A 22,500-nucleotide genomic window follows, 5' to 3' on the forward strand; every position below is an offset into this window, starting at 1 on the left:
GTTATCACAGTGCTTCTCAAACTGTTTCCACGTCAAGGACCCCCAAAATGATCATGGATCCCTGTCTGAAAATGTTTTGTGCCAAAGACCCCATACAACAGGGGTCTTCAACGTTTTCAGGCCAAGGACCCCCTAGCTGAGAGAGAGATGAAGCAGGGACCCACTACTCTATATTGTATAAAATTGTGTTTCAGATTAAAGTTTTTTTTTACTTAGTCTGCTCTTTTTTCCCTCTACACCTATAGCCTCTATGCCAAAAATAGCAGATCTACAAGCTCTCAACGCCTCGCGCTAGCTTGTAAATCTGCTATTTTCGGCTAATGTTCCCCTCAGAAAAGGAATTCTAGGGTTCAAGTGGTTAATGTAAAAAAACTAAATCATATCACACAAAGATTTGGCGGACCCCCTATAGTAGCTCTGAGGACCCCCTAGGGGTCCCGGACCCCTTGTTGAAGACCCCTGCCATACAAGATTTGTGGTGTTAAAAACTTTCAAAAAAATATACAGTATATATGTTCAAGATTTTTGAAAATAGCCAATAGGTTACACTGTTTTTGATATATATTTACCAATTTTGCTGGGGACTCCCTGGAACCCACTCACGGACTGCAGGGGTCCCCGGACCCCTCCCTTTGAGAACCCCTGCATTAGACCACAGACCACCATAACTCTCAGTGTCAGCCCCGGCAATAAGGGTCCATTTGGTTCCCATTTCCCAGCTATCAATCCTTTAGCTGGGGACCCCCTCAAGAACCGATGTCTTATCAGACAGCAGAGACAGACACACGCTGTTGAGTTTTTGGTTGGGTTTTTGGTATGGTAATTTTGCTGGGGACCCCCAGGGGCCCCCAGCAAAATTAGTTACGTAATACAGCGTCACAATCATTTCAACCACTTTAACTTCACAATATTTATCCGTGGAACAGAGTCAAACTTAATGCCTCAACTCCTACAAACCCAAGTGCACTTCACGGTGGGGGGTCCCCAGTTCAAATATGATTATTTTGGGGGGGTTGTGTCCTGAAAAGTTTGGGAACCCTTGTACTGCAGTACTACAGCTGTACTATCGTTCATAGTATGAGCTTGTATATCTGCTATTTTTTTGAAAAATCCCTGGCAGAAAAGATTTTTCATATGGGGGGTCAACAGCCAAATACATATCATTTTGGGGGTCCTTGACATGAAAAGGTTTGAGAACCACTGAGCTAGATGATCACATTCACCTCTCACATCTAAATGAGTGTGTAATAGGCTCTATGCACAGTAGCCATATTGGAACGAAATTGGGTCTCAAATTGGGTCTCAAAGTGTGGTCCAGGGACCCTCATGGATCCTTGAGAGGGTGTAACTCTGAGAGTGTACAAATGGAACCAAATGGACCCTCCCGGGTCCATTTGGTTCCATTTGTACACTCTCAGAGTTACGGGGGTCCTTGAAATTTGAGAACCACTGTGCTACACTAAATGGAACAGAGCCTTCATTAGTGTCATTGGTAACCTGTGAAGGAAGCAAGGAAGGGGCCCAATTTCTGTCCAATATGGCTGCTGTGCATAGAGCCTATTAAACAGACAGACAGACAGACAGCTGAGAGGGGGGGCCTTTATCTTACAGCCCGCCTGTGTTGCAATGGGTGCAACACAGTTATCATTACTGGTTTACTACTGACGCAGTTGTCCTGTCACACCCAGAGCTCATGTTGTAATGTAGAGTATAATTACATAATCATTTTTTGAGTGGTGCCAACCACTCCTATATCTGACTTTGTCTGTGTGTCCGTCCGTATGTCCAAAAAACAAACATTGATGACAACATCAATACGGGGCTCATCAAAGGCACCACTCTCTTCACACAGGGTGTGATTTTTGATTGATTGATTGAATACTTTATTAGTCAGAAATGTAAACAGCACGTGTTAAGACATTAAGGCTAAAAAGGATAACACAAAAAAACGTCCCGGGGACTTGTTTCCATTGTGGTCCTATATGTATTCAATTCATCAACATAGCAAATAATTCAATTCATCAACGTAGCAAATAATTTACACAATAACACATGTAATCAAATACAAACACTATAAAGGAGAAAAAGGAAAAACGGCGGCAGTGAATGACACCCCCTTTCGATGGGAATCTACATTTACTCCCCCTGTGGTCTCCTTTTTCAGGCCAATTTTGAAGGAAACACGTCCTTTAACTCTTTAACTGCCAGAGTATATACACAATCTACCCCCTTCCCTGCCATAGAATAACATTGCAAAAATAGGTAAAATGTGAATTTTGTCTCTGTTTATTTTTTAACATTGAAGTGAATGGAGCAGAAAATCTTCGCATCGCGTTATCTCCTGCTTCCTTTGTGATAAACAAAACATTTAAAAAGCAAAAAAAAAAAAAAATTCAAAAATCTCGTCAATCTCGTCGACGGCTGGCTGAGCCATGCGGAGAAAAACGAGAAATCTCGTCAATGGCAGGAAAAGAGTTAATGGATGGTTTCAGGGCATTCCACATTTTGGTGGCAGAGTAGTAGAATGAGAATTTTCCCATGTTTGTTAAAAATGTGGGTGGTACCAGATCATGGTACCAGATCACTCCCTCTATTGTTGTGGTTGTGGGTGTCATTCACTTTGGAGAAGTAGTTAATCAGGTATGAGGGTACTGAGGGCCCTGTCCCTTTGACTATCTTAAATACCAATCCCATCGATATTTGCTTGCACCCATGCAAGCAAGTTGGTCTTAAAATGAGGTGTGGTTTGGTGCAATGCTAACTTACGCACAGAGAGAAAACTCAAAAAGCCATTCATTGCATCTTAGACCAGCCCCGGGCTGGTCATAAATCCGCCGCAGTGACAGCGCAGATATTTCCTTACTATTTAGAAAATAGTAATTATCCTGCATCATTGGGATTAAGATGCACCTACGTACAGTAGGAGGGTTCACAAATGGGCGTGCACTGATCGCAATCAAAATCCATCCAAATTCAACACTACACTCACGTTCGAGATGTTGTGTGTATCCTCATTAGTGTATTACTATGATATGATAATACATGAATAAAATGTTGAAGCATGTTGAAAATATAGTTTGTGCATGCAGAATGCACAAGTGGTTTTGTTAGATGTGTCTTTTTCTGCAGAGGACTTTGCAGCGATTGGATAAATTGGATTAAAGATAAAGATAAAAGAAGAGCACTAAGAAGGCGGCAAGTTTTCAATCTTGAAAATGAAGCCAATGTAATGAAAAGGCTGCAGTTCTCATTAATGGCCTAGAACATACATGGGCAACTGGCGGCCCCCACCTTCACTTAATGCGGCCCGCAGGTTAATATCGGATTACTGATATATTATTGATTTCAGCTGTTACAATTCCAAACATGCAAGCATGACCTGCTTTAATTACTTCAGTCTATATTAGTAGCTTAATGTCTAGTATTATAATTCTATTGTCTTTGTCCGTTGTCCATTCAGATCTACAAGCTCAAAACGCATCGCACTGCAACACGTTTTGAGCTTGTAAATTGGCTATTAAATTGGCTACTGTATGAATGCATGTTGTGTCTAATGTTTTCCTGCACTTTACAACAATCAAACGCAACTTGAAACCATTTACCTCCTTTTTCTGCCCGACTGTCTTTCAGTCTAGACTCCATAGAAGATAACTCAGCTGACAGACTCGACAGTTGGACTGAAATAATCCAACAGGCAAATAAGTACATGCATAAACAGAGACAGACAGGAAACAAGACAGGGTCCACTAACTGCATGGTTCCATGTGTACAGTATCCATGTGTCCATGTGACATCATATAGATGATGATGATGATGGCAGTGGTGTAAAGTAACTAAGTACATTTATTCAAGCACTGCACTTAAGTACAATTTTGAGGTACTTTTACACTACTGGAGTATTTCCAATTGTCTATGCTTTTACTTCTACCCCATCTCAGGCAAATATTGTACTCCACTACAATTATTTGAAAACTTTAGTTACTAGTTACTTTGCAGATATAAATTATTACATTATAAAACCCACATTAGCCACTTTAGCCCTATATTATACCTAGGCTATTTTCAAACATTTTAGTACTTTTACTTTTGGTACTTTAAGTACATTTTGATACCAATACATTTGTGCTTTTACTCAAGTAAATTTTGAATTCCGGACTTTTACTTGTAACAGAGTACTTCTACATTGCAGTATTGATACTTTTACTTAAGTAAAACACTAGAGTACTTTTTCCACCACTGGATGATGGTCTCTGAAGGTCCGTAAGCTTCTGGTATTTCTGTCATGTGAGCGTTTTGCTTTTTCTTTCTGCGTCTATTTTTCTGCATTTTGCATGATTCAACTGATAGTGAGGCATTGTGTTGTAGGCCAGCTGGTTCTCAACCACCAATGGACCCTCACGTGTCTGTAACTCTGAAAGCCTACACTCTGTTGGTCTACATTGTTGTAAGCAAAACTATAGCAGATTGCTATTTTCACTCGTCTTGAGCTAAAAACCGTGGGAACCATTGCTATTAGATTTCTAGCTCCTTTCTACCCCGTAAAAAAACAAATCTATAGACATACAAACCTGTAGTCTCATTCTTCACCTCCGCCAGCTGGTTCTCAGTAGAGGTCACTCTGGCGTCCATGGATGACAGCTGGGCAGCATGAGCTGAAATGAAGCCATTTAAACATGACATGAATTTTGTCGTTTAAGTTTAACCCATTTAGACCAGGAACGCATCCATGTCATTTTAATTCTTTAGCTAAAACCATTATTATTTTATACTATTCAAAAAATAGCATATATACAAGCTCATAGCACGGCACAGGGTGCCGCGCTACGAGCTTGAAGATCTGCTACTTTTCGAAAAATCTTGAATATTTGTGCAAATCTTTGAGTACATATATTTTTTACATTTTTAACTCAAATCTTTACTTCTGGAGGTCCCTGGAACAAAATATTTTACGATTTTTCGAAAATAGCAGATCTATAAGCTCATAGCGCTGCTATTTTTGAATAGCCAAATACATTTAATATGACACAGATACTTTCCCGGTCTAAATGGATTAATGTTGAAGTGACATTCCTCTGCTCTCATGTCCTTTCATTGAAGCAGCAGTGTAAAAGAGGACAGATCAACCTGTGTTGTGTGTCTTCAACTGGTCCAGTTGTGTCTGGCTGGCTGTCACTCTGTTCTCCAACTCAGACAGTTTAGACTCCTGATCCGATTGGCTCAACCTGAACAACGCTGAGAGGAGACGGTTGACACGGTTGATTGTATACTCTACTGACTAAATAAATACTGTATATTCTACTGTCTCTAAATCAATGTTGAGTCTAATGCAGTCTCTACTGTCTGAATTGATGTTGTGTCTAACCCATTAAGACCTCGAACGCATCTGTGTCACTTTAGATTTCTTTGGCTATTCAAAAATAGCAGATATATGAGCTTGTAGATCTGCTATTTTTTTTTTTTAAACTCTTAGGATTTAGAAAACATTTTTAAGAATCGCCTCAGGTCTTAATGGGCTAATGTATGTATATTCCAGTGACCCAAAGGGGTCCTTGAAGGGGTCCCAGGATGTCCCCAGCAAAATGAGGAACAGTTTTAAACACTCTTTTACACCTTTTAAAACATTCATCTATCAAGCTGACAATGCGTCGCATTGACACATGTTGACAAACATCGACAAATCTTCTCTCATGGGGGTCCCTTGCACAACATCTTTTCAAATTGGGGTCCCCATGGCCAAATACGTATCAACTTGGAGGTCCTTGACATGAAAATGTTTTACCACTCGTAAAGTCTACTGACTTAATGGATGTTGGGTTTAATGTAAAGTCTACTGTCTGAATGTTATGGCTAATGTATCCCTATACAACAACCAAACACGACTGAAATCTATTTACCTTCTTCTTCTGTCTGACCGTCTTTCAGTCTGGACTCCATAGAAGATAACTCAGCTGACAGACCTGATAGTTGGACTGAAATAATCCAACAAGCAAATAAGTACATGCATAAACAACGAGAGAGACAGCAAAACAAATCCAAAGTATATAGCTGTACAAACCTGCAGTGTCGGTCTTCACTTCCTCCAGTGTGTTCCCAGTAGAGGTCAGTCTAGTGTCTAGAGATGACAGCTGGGCTGCATGAGCTGAAATTAAATGATGGCAAAGTTGAACACGAAAACGATTCCCATTTAGATCCGAGGCCGAGTAAAAAAAGCCCTCTAAATCAGAGATTTTCAACCTTTTTTGCGTCAAAGACCCTCAAATTGACACATATTAGCCCAGGGACCCCCATTTGAAAAGATATGCCAGGGACTCAACCATTTTGATTACTTGGGGGTCCCAATCTACACAGTAGTATCATCATCAGTGTTCATTTAACTCTTGAGTAACTCAGAGTTACAGACATATAAGGGTCAATTTGGTTCCTAATTATTCATTTGGCTGGGGACCCCCTGGAACCCCCTCATGGACCACTGGTTGAAAACCACTGCTCTAAATCCAAGTTTCTGAAAAACATAAAAAGGTTTATGCAAAAAAATAAATTCATGTTGCTATTCATGTTGCTATATATATATATATATATATATATATATATATATATATATATATATATATATATATATATATATAACTACAACTAAAATGACACAGATGCTGTCCTGGATTGAAAGTTATAACAAAACGTATAGGTTTTAACAGGTCTAAATGGGTTTAATTAATAACAATGTGTCCTCTATTCCAGTGGTTCTCAAACTTTTCCATGCCAAGGACCCCCAAATTTATATTTATTTGGCCGCGGAAACCGCCATCTGTTTTGTGCCAGGGACCCCCAGAAGCAAAGATTTGAGTTAAAATGTTCGCTTAAAGAAATATATATATTCAAAGATTTGCACACATTTTCAAGATTTTTCAAAAATAGCAGATCTACAAGCTCATAATGAGCTTGTAGATCTGCTATTTTTGAATAGCCAAGTATAAAATATGGATTAAGTGGTTTAAATGATTGTGACGTTATATTAGCTAATTTCGCTGGGGACCCCCTGGTACCTCCCCACGGACCCCCTGGGGGTCTCCGGACCCCACTTTGAGAACCCAATGCTCTATTCAAGCAACAACTACCTGTTAACCACATGAAGACTAGCATCGCTGTTCTGGGGGCAAATATTCAGCGAGAATAGCAGATCTACAGTGTCACAATGTGTGGAGTTGCAACGTGCTGTGAGCGTATTTTCAGCACGTACTTTCTGTTAAGGAGATTTGGTCTGGCAACAAAAATCATATCACACAAAGATTTTGCGGACCCCCCATAGTAGCTCTGAGGACCCCCTAGGGGTCCCGGCCGGACCCCCTGTTGAAGACCCCTGATATGGGTTTGCTTGCGGGTGGCCTGAGAGGTTTGAGAACCACTGGCCTAAGATACTGTCTGGCACAAAGGTCTCCCAACTCACCAGTGGTGTAAAGTAACAAATACATTTACTCGAGTGCTGTACTTATGTACAATTGTGAGGCATTTCTATTTTACTGGAGTAGGCCATTTCCAATTTTCTGTAGTTTTACTTCTACTCCACTACATCTCAGAGACAAACATTATACTTTAACTCCACAACAATTATTTGAACACTTTAGTTACTAGTTACTTCAGATTTTTGTTGATTGATTATTATTACAAAACATACATTGACCACTTCAGCCCTATATACATTTCGTCCACTTGAAAGTAGCCGATCTACAAGCACAATGCGTCGCGATGCATTTTTCCAAAGATTTTTATACATTTTATACATTTTGAAATCTTATGAAATGGGACATTCTGCACAATGAATACTTTTACTTTTGGTTTTGATACCAATACTTTTGTACTTTTACTCAAATACATTTTTAATTCCGGATTTTACTTATAACTTTGTAAGTATTTCTACATTGCAGAATTGATACTTTTACCTAAGTAAAAAATGTGGAAAAAAATGTGAACTTTTTCCACCACTGCAACTCACAAGCACTCCCAGCCATGGGCAAGAGCAACAAACAAAACCCTGACCAACCAACCCGAGTTTTTTTTAGACAGAATAAAAGTGCATGACAGACAGGAAAACAAAGTGTATAGATGCACAAACCTGCAGTGTCATTCCTCACTTCCTCCAGTCTCGTGTCTAAAGACGTCAGCTGGGCAGCATGAGCTGAAATTAAGTCATTAAAACAAAACAAGAATGTTGTCGTTTAATGTTGAAGTGACATTCCTCTGCTCATTATGTCCCTTAACCCATTAAGACCTGAGGCCCATTCTATGAATGCCTTCTAAATCAGTGGTTCTCAAACTTTTTTCGTGCCAAGGACCCCCAAATTGATGTATATTTGGCCGCGGACCACCCATCTGAAAATGTTTTGTGCCAGGGACCACCCAGAAGAGAAGATTTGTGTAAAAAAAAAAACATTTTCAAAACATTTAGAGAACCACTGTTCTAAATCGTAAGAGTTTTCTGAAAAACGTATAATAATAACAATAATAATAAACTTTATTTATATAGCACCTTTCATGACATGAATGCAGCTCAAAGCGCTTTACAGTGCAAAAAACAAAAATAAATACATCAGAAGTGCTTTACAGAAAATCAATAATAATTTAACAATAACGCAAAAAGAAGAGAAAAAACAACATTAAAACTTTTTTTTTTTAATAATGGCATTGAAATAATGGCAACGAATAATGGCAATAAAATAATGTCCAAAACAAAAAGGCAGTGAATCAAGAAAAACAGTGACGACATAAATAACAGAGATTAAGAAGAAATCTACTAAAAGCAAGAGTGAAGAAATAAGTCTTGAGCTGTGCTTTAAAGCTGTCTACAGAGGGTGTGCCTGTCTTAGGTGTTATGCTGCAGCCTCTGTGGACAGCTTTAAAGCACAGCTCAAGACCTATTTCTTCACTCTTGCTTTTAGTTGATTTTTAAATCTCTGTGTTGTTATTCATGTCCTCACTGTGTTGCCTGATTCACTGCCTTTTTTGCAATATACTTGTTTTAATGTTGTTTTATGCGTTTCCTTTTCTTTTTTGCTTTATTGTTCAATTATTTGTACTTTTTCTGTAAAGCACGTTGAGCTGCATTTCATGTCATGAAAGGTGCTATACAAATAAAGTTTATTATTATTATTATTATAGCTCAAATCTAAAATGACACAGATGTTTTCCCAGTTTTAATGGGTTCATTGAAGCAGCAGTGTAAAAGCAAACAGATCAACCTGTGTTGTGTGTCTTCAACTGGTCAAGTTGTGTCTGGCTGGCTGTCACTCTGTTCTCCAACTCAGACAGTTTAGACTCCTGATCCAATTGGCTCAACCTGAACAACGCTGAGAGGAGACGGTGGACAAACTGAACGTTAACGAGAAGCAACGAGTGCTCGTCTGCTGTCTAATACAGTATATTATACTGACTAAATACTGTCTAATGTATATTATACTGACTAAATAAATACTGTTTGATGTATAATATTCTACAGTCTAAATAAATATGTCTAATGTGTTCTGTTGTCTAAATAATTACTGTCAAATAGTCTACTGTACATTTGTTTTCTTCTTCTAATGTTAATGTATAGTCTACTGTCTGAATGGATGTTGTGTCTAATGTATAGTCTACTGTCTGAATGGATGTTGTGTCTAATGTATAGTCTACTGTCTGAATGGATGTTGTGTCTAATGTATAGTCTAGTTTATTAATGGATGTTAAATCTACTAAATAGTCAGTCTGAATGGATTATGTGTCTAATGTTTTCCTTTACAACAATCAAACACAACTTAAAACTATTTATGTTGTTTTTCTGTCTGACTGTCTTTCAGTCTGCACTCAATCAATCAATCAGCCTAAATACACATGCATAAACAAAGCGAGACAGACAGTAAAAACAAATGTAAGGTACAAACCTGCCGTATCATTCCTCACTTCCAGCAGCTTGTTTTCACTAGAACTCAGCCTGCTGTCTAGAGATGACAGGTGGACAGCATGAGCTGAAATTAAAAATATTATTTAAAAAAATGTAATCATTGTGTAGTCTACTGTCTGAATGGATGTAGTGTCTAATCATTAGACTGATGTCTGAATGGATGTTGTGTCTAATTTATAGTCTACTGTCTGAATGGATGTAGTGTCTAATCATTAGACTACTGTGTGAATGGATGTTGTGTCTAATGTATAGACTACTGCCTGAATGGATGTAGTGTCTCAAATATAATCTACAGTACCTGAATGAATTATGTGTCTAATGTATCGTTTTACAACAACAAAACACAACATTTTAAACAACTACAGTATTTAACTTATTTTTCTGTCTGACTGTCTTTCAGTCTGGACTCAAGAGAGACAGACAGGAAAACAAAACAACAAAGACGTACAAACCTGCAGTGTCGTTCTTCACTTCGGCCAGCTTGTTCTCGGTAAAACTCAGTCTGATGTCTACAGATGACAGCTGGGCAGCTTGAGCTGAAATCGAGGAGATAAATCTTTATCTGTCAACGATCAACAACTAAAGACTGATCTCCATAGCACTGAAACGGCCCTCATCAAAGTAAAAAATTATGCAAACCAGCCATCGCAGTAATGTCAAAAATGAGCGCACCGTTTGACACAGTCAATCATAAGGCTGCTTGTAGATCGGCTATTTTTTGCTACTTTTGTATGACACTATAGGAGTGGCTCAAACCTTTTCCAAGTCAAGGACCCCTAAAATGATATGTTTTTGTCCGCGAACCCCCATCTGAAAATGTTCTGTTCAAGGGACCCCCCAGAAGAGAAGATTTATGTTAAACAATTAAAAAATAATTCAAAATCTTCCAAAATCTTCCAAGCACGCTATATATGCTTATTAACACGGCTTGGTTGAATGCTTGATTCTAATTGGTCAATCACTGAATTCAGCTGTGTGTTATTTCTTTATAATGACCGATGAGCTCTATAATAATCAAAGGCTCAGAGCACCTGCTCATATCAATCTGTGCTGCTTGATTTTTATGCCGTATCCAACACGGCAGCCATGTAAACAAACACACCATGTCATTTACAGCTAAACATTGCTCTTTTGAAAACATTTGAAGCGAGAAATAACAATGCAGTACCCGAAAATTGATTGTATTAATGTATTTGATCAACACTTGCTTGTTTTCCGAGCTCGTTTGACACAGTCAATCATAAGGCTGCTTGTAGATCGGCTATTTTTTGCTACTTTTGTATGACACTATAGGAGTGGCTCAAACCTTTTCCAAGTCAAGGACCCCTAAAATGATATGTTTTTGTCCGCGAACCCCCATCTGAAAATGTTCTGTTCAAGGGACCCCCCAGAAGAGAAGATTTATGTTAAACAATTAAAAAATAATTCAAAATCTTCCAAAGATTTTCGAGATTTTTAAAAAAATGTTCAAAAATAGCAGATCTGCAAGCTCATAGTGTGGCACGAAGTGACGCGCTATGAGCTTGTATATCTGCTGTATATCTGCTATTTTTGAACAGCAAACATATATATCGATAATGTGGTTAAAATGATTGTGATTCTGCATCAACAGATTTTGCTGGGGACACCGCAGCACGCTATATATGCTTATTAACACGGCTTGGTTGAATGCTTGATTCTAATTGGTCAATCACTGAATTCAGCTGTGTGTTATTTCTTTATAATGACCGATGAGCTCTATAATAATCAAAGGCTCAGAGCACCTGCTCATATCAATCTGTGCTGCTTGATTTTTATGCCGTATCCAACACGGCAGCCATGTAAACAAACACACCATGTCATTTACAGCTAAACATTGCTCTTTTGAAAACATTTGAAGCGAGAAATAACAATGCAGTACCCGAAAATTGATTGTATTAATGTATTTGATCAACACTTGCTTGTTTTCCGAGGCGACCGTGTCCGCCCAGGGCAACAAACCGGGTTCAAATCCGGGGTAGAAGAGGAATGTTACATAGAGCAGCTTTAAAACACACAGCCAAAAAACATTATCAGTACAAATTAACACCCTATATATTTGATCATACTACAGCATCACACAAAAGCATCAAACGTAGCACAGATACCTGCGACGTGTTTTGAGCTTGTAGATCTGCTACTTTTGCTAATTCATTTTTTGTTATATATGACACACACACACACACACACACACACACACACACACACACACACACACACACACACACACACACACACACACACACACACACACACACACACACACACACACACACACACACACACACACACACACACACACACACACACACACACACACACACACACACACACACACAGTGATCCCCATGTGATCTGCTCACAGCCCAGTCAGGCCTCTCAGATGTGTCCTCCTAGCCACCTAGCCTCCTAGCCACCTACTCTTTGGAACAAATGACCTGACCTGTGATCTGCAGCAACTTTTTTTAAACCGACTTGAGACCTTTTATATTCCCTCAGGCCTTGTGTGTTTAGAATGTGTGCATGTGCTTATGTGTGTGTGTGTGTGTGTGTGTGTGTGTGTGTCTGTGTGTGTCTGTGTGTGTCTGTGTGTGTCTGTGTGTGTCTGTGTCTGTGTGTGTGTGTGTGTGTGTGTGTGTGTGTGTGTGTGTGTGTGTGATTTTGAAAACATGACCAATGACAAAAAACTCCCATATCTGCTGGGCGAAGTACAACAGTGTGCAAACACAGCAGCAAGATTCGTGAGTTGCTGTGATAGGAGAAGGATATCGAACGGAACACAACCACCCTAAAGACTAATCATTGTGTATATTCCTGCACTATACCTGCACCCAGTGATCTTGGTACATAGAAATTGATCTATTGAAGATTCTGACTTTCAAATGTACATTTTTTGTTTTGATTGTGTTGCTGTATTGTTGTATTGTGCTTTTTGCTTTGGCAATGTAAACGTATGTTTTCTCATGCCAATAAAGCCCTTTGAATTGTGTGTGTGTGTGTGTGTGTGTGTGTGTGTGTGTGTGTGTGTGCATGACAGTGTTGGCACAGGCACGCATGCACAAGCGCTCATCTGAGCCATCTGCCGGGTGAAATATTCCCCACTTCCCCAGATATAGATATTAAATACATTAAAGATCTTAGTTTATTGTCATGCTACACACCATTGACAGCAGAAATAATGTAGTTATGAACTATACATGAATTAAATGCAAACTATCAACTATCAATTCAACATCTCGCCTCATGAACCAGCACTTTTCCTGCAGTGATGGAACTACAAGAGCCGGGATTATAATAAGTAGCCGTCTGTGTGTGTGTGTGTGTGTGTGTGTGTGTGTGTGTGTGTGTGTGTGTGTGTGTGTGTGTGAGAGATTAATAAATCCCTATGATGAGTCATGCATTACATCCTGAAGTGGGTCAACAACAGCTTCAGTTAAAGACCAGGTTGGATTTGGGTTGGGGGGGGGGGGGGTCGATCCATGCCTCTGCTTTTGATATCTCCCCTATATTTTAGAGAGGGAATGTTTTTTTTTTTTTTTTATCACATTCGTGGAATGCCGTGAAAGTGTAAAATAAATAAAAAATAGTGACAATAACTGTTCTACAAGCTCACAACGTTGACAGCTTGCAGATTAAGTCGTCAATAACCCACCTTAATTCTGATTATGTTCTTTTTACAAATGAGACCCTATTAACAACATGTACATAGCCTACCTCTCCTTCTCACTGAGCCTGTCACCTTAAAGGGGAATTTTGGACCACGGTTTTCTTACCTTTTCTATGATGTTATGATATCTTAGGATGAATGGTACAGTAGAAAAATGTCATAACTCCATCCCGGGTCCGCCACAGCTAAAAACACGCGCCAATAGGCCTTGCGCTAGATCGCATATTTTTATGCGATATATATATTTTTTTTTTGTGAGATCTGACGTTCATAGTGACAGAACACTATGCAACGGACGTCTCGCTAGACGAGATTGAAATCTCGAGATTGAAATCTTTCTACTGTACCATTCATAGGATATCATAACATCATAGAAAAGAAAACCGTGGTCCAAAATTCCCCTTTAACCTGAAGCCTACAAGCCAAATCCTTAAAGAATAGTGCCTCGTGCCTGACCTTACAATAACCATTCTGTCGGCATCAACACGGTGCATGATGACAGAGTACCTCGTACAGTCAGAAAGCAGCTCTCCCCGCATTATCTCCGCCTTGCCGAAGGGGACGGAGATTACAGTATGTTGTCGCCTTTGGCTGTGTCCCCATGTTCAGGGGAGGGAGGCCGGGCGAGGAGGGTGATATCGGTCATCGCACGTACTCCTACGGGCTGGGGGGGGGGGGCACCTGTCAGCGGGGAGTGTTTGGCGGGAGAAGTACAACGAAGGCTCTACACCAGGGGTCTTCAACAGGGGGTCCGGGACCCCTAGGGGGTCCTCAGAGTTACTACAGGGGGTCCGCCAAATCTTTGTGTGATGTGATTTTTTATTTTACCTTAACCACTTAAACCTAGCATCGCTTTTCTGAGGAGAACTTTAGCCAAAAATAGCCGATCTACAAGCTCACAACGCCTCGCAGCGCGAGGCGTTGTGAGCTTGTAGATCGGCTATTTTTGGCAAAGAGGCATAGGTGTAGAGGGAAAAAAGAGCAGACCACGTAAACAAAAAATGTTGAATCTGAAACACAATTTTATACGATATAGTAGGGGTCCCTGCTTCATCTCTCTCTCAGCTAGGGGGTCCTTGGCCTGAAAACGTTGAAGACCCCTGTACATCCTCCTGGTGGGGACTCCTCACTGGCAGGTGAGTCAGTACTGATACGACAGCAGTGACAACAGAAATGTGTGTGGGGAGGAATTAACTGGCATAACAACTAAGTTGGGGAGAAAAAGGGGGTAAAAAATGTTTTGGAAGTGCGTGCTCTCTTTCGACCTCCGCTCCGTGGCAGCAGGTGAGTCTAATGATCTCATCTGGTAAATTTACAGTAGTCTAGACTTGCGCTCAGAACTACTAATCTGCACACAGTCTGCAAACAGTCTGTTGCATCAATTAAAACAAACTGTCTGCCGTCCTGTAGTTGACTTAACGCATTGGTTCTCAACCTCTTCAGGCCGGGACCCCACAAAATAATAATATTTGAACTGAGGACCCCCAAAATAATCATATTTGAACTGAGGACCCCCAAAATAATCATATTTGAACAGAGGACCCCCAAAATAATCCTCTTTGAACTGGGAAACCCCAAAAAATAATCCTATTTGAACTGAGGACACCCCTAAATAATCCTATTTGAACTGGCGATCCCCCAAAATGATCAAATGTGAACTAGGGACCCTGACAAGCACTTGGAATTGTAGGAATTGAGGCATTACATTTTGTTTGACTCAGTTCCACCACCTGATTCGGATGCTATCAATGCATTGAATGTGAGATTATCACGTTTTATCAGACCATTGAATGGGCGAAGTAGGCAACCTACTTACCTACCCGCGATTTATCAGACCATTCATTGGGTGTTATCAAGACATACTGACCTACCAACGGAGATGACTTAAATAGTTCAGTTTCGGTTTTGGTTGTTTTGGTTTCGGACCATGACGGAGGCGCGCAGTCTCAGGCGAGCTGGAGCCCCGCAAAGGACCACCGAGGGAGCTAAAGCGACCGAGTTGCCGTCCTGAGCGGTGCGCCTACTCAGCGCCGTTAGAGTTATGTACCGATAGGCACAGAATCGTAAATATTGTTGTGGGGCCTCCAAAGTAGGTCAGTAGCTCCTGATTACGCCCAATGAATGGTCTGACAAATCGCGGGTAGGTGTATCGCCTACTCGTCACCTACTCGCCCCATTCAATGGTCTGATAAAACGTGATAATCTCCCATTTAATGCATTGATAGCATTCGAAGCCGGTGGTTCCACAGATGTGAACTGAGATTGCTTGCGTTGCAAGCATGTACATCAGCTATTTTTTACATTTTTTCCATCTTTATTTTAGATAATATTTGACAATTTGGCCAATGTTTGACCACCGTTTTATAGTATAGTTTGTTGACAACTTCTTATAAAATGAAAAATACATTTTAGAGGTTTTAAAAAGGTCTTAAAAGTCATTAAATTGTAACTTTGGACATGAGCAGATATCCTGTATACACTTATACTGCATGTTGGTTTGTTTACTGTTGAGTGAGAAAACAATGTTGCATATTAAGCTAATCCTCTTGGGACCCCCCAAATTCCAACCCACAGGTTGAGAACCACTGACTTAGCAGATGATATTTGCACTTGACAATGTAACGTGAAATGCTTGCAAAGTAGGCTATATTTGTCATAAAGACAAGACATTAAAATCCTGAATTTGATTAGAACTAGGGGGGGTGCACAGGGCCCATTTTCCCTATAATCTGTCCATGACATTGAGTTATTGCCATTCACTGTAAATACAGTAGAGCAACAAGTATCTTTCTGCTATAGCAGTCCTCAAAGAAACTTGCACATTTTGATAAACTTTACGCTTGATAAAAAGTTGGAAAATCCATCAATACTGTAAGAAATACTGTGTGCAGAACAATCTTCACTGACAGCGACACCACTCACAGTATAGTCTACTGCAGGGATTCCAAACGCCTGGGGCACGCAAGCTGCCTCTAGGAGAGTGGTTCCCAAACTTTTTAGCTCGAGACCCAAAAGAGAAATTCTATGTCTCCCTGGGACCCTAAATACAGATCTACAAGCTCACAACAGGTCACGATGAGACGTGTTGTGAGCTTCTTAAAAGCATTTTTTCCCTCTAATTAATGGATTATTTAATTTTTATGGAATTCTTTTGAAACATAATGTGTTTTTAACTTATGAAAAAGTGTGAATTTTTGGGGAAAACCTTTCTAAATAATAAAAAACAAAATGAAGGAAACAAAAACTATAGGGGATATTTACTCGCAACCCATAAAAATTGGTCTGCGACCCAAACATGAGTCCCGACCTACTGTTTTGCTCTACCGTAGGGGGTGACTGACGATAATATTGTAATGGTGGTGCTGGTGTTATAATAAAAAATATTATCAGCACATGTACATTTCTCTGAACTTTGAGTTTGTTTTTTTTCTTTTCAAACCACGTGAGGTCATTATTCCATCACTGGTAAATATATGGTAACATTTTATTGCACCAAATTGGAGAGATCTTCACTTCATAATCACCTACACAACTCAACACATTTCTCTGAACACCAAACTGTGCACACATGACTGTATGGCCACGCACAGCTCTAAACGTCATCATCAAGCCCAGCGGTGATGGTGGGCCTGATCCACAACAACGATGAGACGGCCTTACAGGGCCGAGATTGGGTACACTAACGTGGTGGTGCCAGGAGGAGCACAGCACAACCTCGCTATCAGTGTCAACAAGACCACAGGAGAGAGAGCACACCCCTATTCACATCAATGACTTTAACTTCCTTGGAATAAACATCTCAGAGGACGTCATATGGGCCACACGCACAACACGAGAAAGGCTCAGCAACGGCTCTACTGCCTCCAGCACCCTGAAATTCAGGGTGCCACGATGTGTGGCTGTGGCTGACAGGCAGCATCATCAGGGACAGTCGCCACCGCAGCCATAATCTACTACTACACCCCGCTGCTGAGGGCACGACCAGGCAAACGATACCGATTAGTATCGGGAGCAAGAACACCAGACTTCTGAACAGTTTTTATCCAGCAATGATCCGACTGCTGCATACTGTAACACCTAAAGCACCTCGCCGCTCAAACAGAACTTTTTTAATGTCGATGCTCCTTTCATACAGACATCATACCACTCTTAATCCAACGTGTTTTCAATTAGCTTAAATTCATGCACTTGTGCGTCTCCCCTTCTTTTTCTTATTCCACATTTTTATTGTTTTATTTATTTTTAGCTGCAACATTGATAAGCCCGCACAAATAGTCCCTGGCACAAAACATTTTCTGATGGGGCCAAATATCAATTTGGGGGTCCTTTGCACGAAAAAAGGTTTGAGAACCACAGTACTGATTTACCGCCCTCAGGTCTTCACAACTTACACCCCAGCATCCTTATTGTGGGGAAGGCTTTCTCTGGAAAATAGCCGATCGACAAGCTCACAACGCGTTGCAGCACGACGCGTAGCAATAACAGAAACATAACGGACACTAGTATAGAGCCCTGAGGGAATAAAGTAATTTGTGGTTTCTACTAGAGATGTACCAATATCATTTTTTTCCCATACCCATAAGTTGCATATTGGTTGATACAGAGTAACAATCCGACACCCATGAGTGATTTAGAAAGAATCCAGGACAGTGGTTCTCAAAGTGGGGTCCAGGGACTCTCAGGGTTCCTTGGGGGGGTTCCAAATGGACCCTTACAGGTCTGTAACTCTAAGAGTGTACAAATGGAACCGAATGGACTGGTTCCATTTGTACACTCTCAGAGTTATGGGGGTCCTTGAAATCAAAAAAAAGTTGAAGTGCAACATCAACTGAAGCATTCAAAATAATTGATTACTGTAAATGACATATCATCATGTGATTGACATTATGTGGCATCGTAATGGCATAGACTGGCATACTCGCCGATACAGATACGATACCAGTGTTTTAGGCAGTGTATCGGCAGCTTTTCCGATCCTGGTGTCTGTATCGGAACAACCTCATACTGTAGTTTCTACCTGAGTGGTGCTCCTCCAGGTGCTCCAGTCGGCCCGTGGTGTGTTCGTGGGCCAGTCCCAGGTCTGTCAGCAGGTCCGTGGTGTGCTTGTGGGCCAGTCCCAGGTCTGTCAGCAGGTCCTGGTTGTCGTCCATCTTCAACTTCAACCTCTTCATCTGCTGCGTTACGTTCACCTCCAAGTGGTGTGCGTGGTCCTTCTGCCCTGCCGCGTTGCTTTCCAAGTCCTGCATCCTGTGTGTTTTTAGAGCCCCACAGATATACATCGGTCATTATTAACTCATTGAGTGCCATTAACGTGTTTCACGTGTTTTACCGCTATGGCGCAGTGTGCCAATGACTTTTTTTTTTTTTTTTTTTTTTACATGTTCAGAACCCAAGATATCATTATCTGAAGATGTGCAGCTCCATCCACTCCTTGTTTAACTTATAACTGAAAAAGGCTGTATCTCGCTTCCTAAGCACTTTTTTTTAAAGAAATCTCTGGCACTGGGACAACACTCGGTGAGTTAAGACCTGAGGCTGATTCTACAAAAAAAAACATATGTTGCTCTACATTACATATAGGTAAAATCTAAAATTACACAGGTGCTTTCCCAGTTTTAATTGGTTAAAATCAGGACACCATTGGCTGCATATTTGACGACAACAAAGTCATCAAAGTCTTAATGTGTTAAACCACTTTTAACCACTTGAACCCACTTAAAAACAGAAAATACACTACCATAGAGCCCTGAGGGACTCTGCTCAAACATTTGGGGTTTTAAAACAAAAGCATCACAGCGCGACACAGTGTGAGCTTGTACATCAGCTATTTTTACAGCTTGGCAACAAGCTGTCAATAAACAGACGCTGCAACTAGTCGTCACTTTCTCACTTTTCTCCCAATTGGCTAAAGGCCAGCCAATGAGGGATCTACCAATGGCTTCCCATACTCTGAACCAAGCGCGTGCTTCTGTCATCTGAAACTGTGGTGCGCCTGCTCGGTGCTCTTCCGCATTTGGGCTAAACTCATGGATCTCAAATGTGCCGTTGTTTTTCCGTCAAGGGTAGATGTTCTTCAACACACACTCTGTACACTACAGCCACACTTTCCGTTTTCTCTGTATCTGCATACAGCCTGAAAAGGTTTTCTCGTGTGAAAAGCCATGGTGATGCGATGTAACTCTCCCCCGTGTCAATGCAGCTAGCACTACTAGTGCTGCTAACGTGGCTTATGTTCGGCCTCTGAACCGGAAGAGACCTAATGCAAGCAGGCCTATGAGACGCCACAGCCAGACAGACACCTAAACACACACGCACACGCGTATACACACACACACACACAGTGTTGCATTTGGTGATTTTATCTTTGGTGGGGCGCTATTTTAATGACCTCACGCGCATGTCTCTTAACACTTAACACTATAGGATTTAGCAGGTCACACAATGGACCATTGATTTGTGTCCAGGGTCATTCCTATGTTAATTCACGCTGGTGGCAGTCTTTGTAAACTTTGTTGAAGTTTGAACTTATTATATTGGTAGCCAAGCTGTAAATGACATTTCATGTAATTTTCATGTCTTGTTTAAGTGCTTAAAGGTGATTTTCTTTGGTTACAGTAAGTGTTAAATGGCTCTATATTCTGATAGTACTTGTTGCTATGAAGTGTTTGGTCAGTAACAGGAGTTTCCATGTCTCTCCAGCTCTTTATTAAAGAGAAGATACATTTCCAGGTCATGATACCAATTTTATCAAATCAGGAAAGAAAACTCAGACAGGATACAGATTAAACAAGTGAAATTGGAAGTGATGACACAAATACATGAGCAGACAAAATTGGAACTGGAACACTTTTAAAATGAATCTGATAAATGGGTACTCTCTCCTGATTGGCTGACATTTTGTCACCTACCTGAACATGTATTTTCTGTTTATTAAAGAGCTGGAGAGACAGGGAGACTCCTGTTAACATAACAAACACTCTATAGCAATGATTAAAAACGTCAGTAATCTGAGATCTAGGGCCCTATCTTGCGCCCAAGTCACGCCACACACTATAAGGGGCATCCCCGTGGCCGAGATGCTATCTTGCGACACCAGCCTAATCCCTAAAACACCTGTGCTACCCCTTAAATGATGCATAGGTGTAGTTTGGGAGTTACATTAATAAAAAACAATCAGCATGCCAGATGCCATTGCCTTTAAGAGCAGTCTGCGCGAGCCGTTATGCCCAGTGCTATCTTTAAAAAAATGTAGTCATCATGCCAATTAATTCCTCCCCACACACATTTCTGTGTTGTCACTTCTGTTGTATCCTACTGACTCACCAGCCAGTGAGGAGCCCCCACCGGGAGGACATAGGGCCTTCGTCCCAGTCCTCCCACGCAACACTCCCTGCTGACAAGTGCCGCCCCAGCCTGTAGGAGTACATGCAATGACCAGTATCACCCTCCCCGCCTGGCTTTCCTCCCCTGAACACGGGGGACGGAAGACGCATAGACGCCCGACAAAGTCGGAGGCACCGCGTTGGATTCGAACCCACAACCTCCGTGGTGGTGGGCAGGGACTTTACCACTGCATCACCCGAGCGCCCCGAAATCAGCACGGGCACAACGGGACCCCAAACATCTTCCGCCGGTCGGCCGGTAGGTCGGTCAGCAGTGGTGTAAAGTAACGTAAAGTACATTTACTCAAGTACTGTACTTAAGTACAATTTTGAGGAATTTTTACTAAACTGGAGTATTTCAAATTTTCAGTACTTTTACTTCAACTCCTCTACATCTCAGAGGCAAATATTGTACTTTTACTCCACTTCAATTATTTGAATAATGTAGTTACTAATTACTTTGTAGATTTTGATTATTATTACAAAACACACCACTTCAGCCCTATAAACATTTTGGCTATTTGAAAATAGCCGATCTACAAGCTCACAATGTGTCACGATGCGACGCATTGTGAGCTTGTAGATCTGCTATTTTCAAAAGATTGTTATACATTTTGAAAACCTGAAATGGAACATTCTGCATATTGAGTACTTTCTACTTTTGGTACTTGAAGTACATTTTGATACCAATACTTTTGTACTTTTACTCAAGTCAATTTTGAATTCCGAACTTTTACATGTATTTCTATATTGCAGTATTGACACTTTAACTTAAGTAAAACAAATAAAATAAAAAGTACTTTTTCCACCACTGTCGGTCAGTCTCTTACCTGTGTTGATGCTGCCCCAGTGCCTCCTCCAGGCTCTGCGTCCTGGCTCTCTGCTCCTCAGAGCCCACGGCCTGGTCCTGCACCCTGGACTCCAGGCTCCTCAGGAGCATCCTTTGCTCCACGGCGGCGGTCCTCAGGTCCAGCAGCATCTCCTTCAGGCCTCTCAGCTCGTCCCAGAGGGGGTCGGGCGGCGGTCCGGAGAGTCCGGACCTGTCCCCGCCGGCGTGGATGTCCGTCCTGACGGAGGAGGAGGAGGAGGGTATGATGCCCCCGCCCCCCCAGTCCCGTTGACCGCATGACGTTTGGAAAGAGCAGAAGAAGACAGCAGAGAGAAACGCAGCGGCGACAACAGCCCTCATTCTGACAGAAGCAAACCTTCAGCTAGGCTGACTGAGGATTAGTACTCAAGTCCTTACACACACACACACACACTTCTCAATCTCTTACACACACACACACACACACACACACACACACACACACACACACACACACACACACACACACACACACACACACACACACACACACACACACACACACACACACACACACACACACACACACACACTTCTCAGTCTCTTTTACATACATGCACGCGCGCATACACACACACCAAGAAATGAAATAAAATCTCACAGAATATTCTACTACTGCAATTAAATAGTTGTT

At 41.1% G+C, this 22,500-nt stretch overlaps 1 protein-coding gene across 1 annotated transcript in view; it reads right to left on the reverse strand.

The window, feature by feature from the left end:
- The window catches only part of LOC311036433 (uncharacterized protein), a 52,595-nt gene extending 30,654 nt beyond the window's left edge, over window positions 1–21,941 (reverse strand). The window contains exons 1-11 of the mRNA XM_084045126.1: window positions 21,829–21,941; window positions 18,634–18,863; window positions 10,384–10,467; window positions 9,912–9,995; window positions 9,234–9,341; window positions 8,111–8,173; window positions 6,056–6,139; window positions 5,895–5,969; window positions 5,125–5,232; window positions 4,569–4,652; window positions 3,603–3,677 (exon numbers count right to left, since the gene is read on the reverse strand). Of these exons, the coding sequence (XP_083901252.1) occupies window positions 3,603–3,677; window positions 4,569–4,652; window positions 5,125–5,232; window positions 5,895–5,969; window positions 6,056–6,139; window positions 8,111–8,173; window positions 9,234–9,341; window positions 9,912–9,995; window positions 10,384–10,467; window positions 18,634–18,863; window positions 21,829–21,938 (1,105 nt within the window). The 5' untranslated portion in view covers window positions 21,939–21,941. The remainder of the gene's footprint in view (window positions 1–3,602; window positions 3,678–4,568; window positions 4,653–5,124; window positions 5,233–5,894; window positions 5,970–6,055; window positions 6,140–8,110; window positions 8,174–9,233; window positions 9,342–9,911; window positions 9,996–10,383; window positions 10,468–18,633; window positions 18,864–21,828) is intronic.
- Between the last annotated feature and the right edge of the window lie 559 nt (window positions 21,942–22,500).

This window comes from Gymnoscopelus microlampas, assembly GCF_963454915.1.
Source record: "Gymnoscopelus microlampas genome assembly, chromosome: 20".
Lineage (NCBI taxonomy): Eukaryota > Metazoa > Chordata > Actinopteri > Myctophiformes > Myctophidae > Gymnoscopelus > Gymnoscopelus microlampas.